The 2130-nt window shown below is 35.9% G+C and overlaps 1 protein-coding gene across 1 annotated transcript in view; it reads right to left on the minus strand.

The window, feature by feature from the left end:
* Positions 1 to 2130, minus strand: part of IMPG2 (interphotoreceptor matrix proteoglycan 2) — a 94543-nt gene that overhangs the window by 78128 nt on the left and 14285 nt on the right. The window contains exon 3 of the mRNA XM_012652824.1: positions 426 to 592. Within this exon, the coding sequence (XP_012508278.1) occupies positions 426 to 592 (167 nt within the window). The remainder of the gene's footprint in view (positions 1 to 425; positions 593 to 2130) is intronic.

A 2130-nucleotide genomic window follows, 5' to 3' on the forward strand; every position in this document is an offset into this window, starting at 1 on the left:
TTGTTCTCCAATGTCTAAAACAAGGAAAACCAGTAAGCAAATTTATTTATTAGAATCATATTTATGGCTTACTAAATTAGAGTTGTTGGTATCCACTCTCAATTGTTAATATGCAAAACTTTGTCAAAAATGTTTGACTCTCACAGATTTATATTCTTAGCCTAAACCTTTGCTGAATATTATTTCTAAATGTTTACACTTATAAACAAAGCCGAGGCTCTTATCTTGGTTAACAATGTTTACTATAAAGGCCGGAGCTAGGGATGAAAGACTAGGCCACACCCCTAGGGCAGCCCACGGGGATAGCCCAATTCAACAAAAAAGTAATACAAGGATCTGTCACTGGCTTTTTCTTCCTTTAGGCGTTAGCTGTGCACACGCTCCTGCAACAGTTTAGCAACTCCTTCCCTTGTTGTGACACTTACCTTCATAATTAAGCTTCTATGTTCCACAGACTGACTAAAATTTGTGCCAATTTCAAATATACTTGTGGTTCCATCCTCACACATATTCATCCAGTAATGATATTCCTCACGCCCAGGAAGTCGATCCCAAAAAGTCCTGAAGGCTTCCCAAACAGCTTCTTGACACACTGGAAAATGGACAGAGAGGGGTTTTTATAAAAAGCCAACACGCTCTGGGTTCTCACAATGACATGGACTGACTCATTCAGATTCCCCCGAGACACTCTTGCCCACAGTGTCCTTTCCTGAGGGACACAGGAATGATTCCCCGTCAACGCCATTCTGTATGTCTAGTTTAAACTTTTCAGATTTGAAGAGAATTTTTAGTCCCCACCCCTTTCCCTTGCAAAGGGGATTGATTCACTTCTCAATGAGCTGGAGATTTTTTCCCCACCTCTTAAAAACTCCACATTTATGCTTTACAAAAGTAGGGCTGATGTTGAGTATACTGTATTTAATCCAGTGTTTTCCTAATAGACACTGATTTTTTAAGTTTCTTTAATGTTTACAGATGTTCTCCTGAAGTCTCAACTTCTAAAACCAGTTTCTTGGCTTCTCAGGATGTCTTGGGAAGGAGATAATGACATTTGTAAATGGCCTAGAACTTTTTTGGCAAAATGGAGTAGCATAACCTCATTGCATCCACTCCCTTGAAAACTCATCACATATTTCTGATAAAAATAGTAGTATTTGAAATTTTCCTCAAAGCTTACAGGAAGCTGAAAGTACTTCATAAAAATCAGAAAGAGGATATTTATCTGAAGTTATCACTCTCAAGCTACTATATTTCATATCAGAAAACAGAAGATAATGATGAGTCATTTTTATACGTAAAAAGAAAATGAAATCCAGCAATTGTTCTCGTGGGTATTTACTTTAATGAACTGAAAACTTATGTCCACACAAAACCCTGTGTGCAAGTGTTTAAAGTAGCTTTACTCATAATTGCCAAAGCTTGGAGGTGACAAGTTTGTCACAAACTGTGGTATATCCATGCAATGGGATATTATTCAGTGATAAAAAAAGAAATGAGCTTTCAAGCCACAGAAAGACATAGAGAAAATTTAAATGCATATTGCTAAGTGAAAGAAGCCAATCTGAGAAGACTACTGTATGATCATACTGTACGATTCCAAAGACATTCTGGAAAAGACAAAGCTATGGAGACAATAAAAAGATCAGTGGTTGCCAGAGGTTGCAAGGAGGGAGGGATGAATAGGTAGAGCACAGAAGATTTTTAGGGCAGTGAAACTAATCTGTATGATACTATAATGGAGGACAGAGGTCATTATACATTTGTCAAAACCCACACAATATACAATACAAAGAATGAACCCTAATTAAACTATGAACTTCAGTTAATAACAACATGTGAATATTGCCCCATAAACTGTAACAAATATACCATAATGATATAAAATGTTAATAATAGGGGAAACTGTTGGGGAAGTTGAAGAGATACATGGTAACTCTGTGAACATTTTGCTCAATTTTTCTGTAAACCTAAAACTTATCTAAAAAATAAAGTCCATTAATTTTAGAAATATATACCTATGTGTGTCTGAACTAAAAAAAATGATATTCAGGAGAAATATATTTCTACATTAAAATAAAAACATCCAATCTATCTGCAACGTTATTTCAAATCATCAAATCTCAAAGCCCG

The sequence above is a fragment of the Propithecus coquereli genome, unplaced genomic scaffold (assembly GCF_000956105.1).
Source record: "Propithecus coquereli isolate 6110/MARCELLA unplaced genomic scaffold, Pcoq_1.0 Scaffold40, whole genome shotgun sequence".
Classification (NCBI taxonomy): Eukaryota; Metazoa; Chordata; class Mammalia; order Primates; family Indriidae; genus Propithecus; species Propithecus coquereli.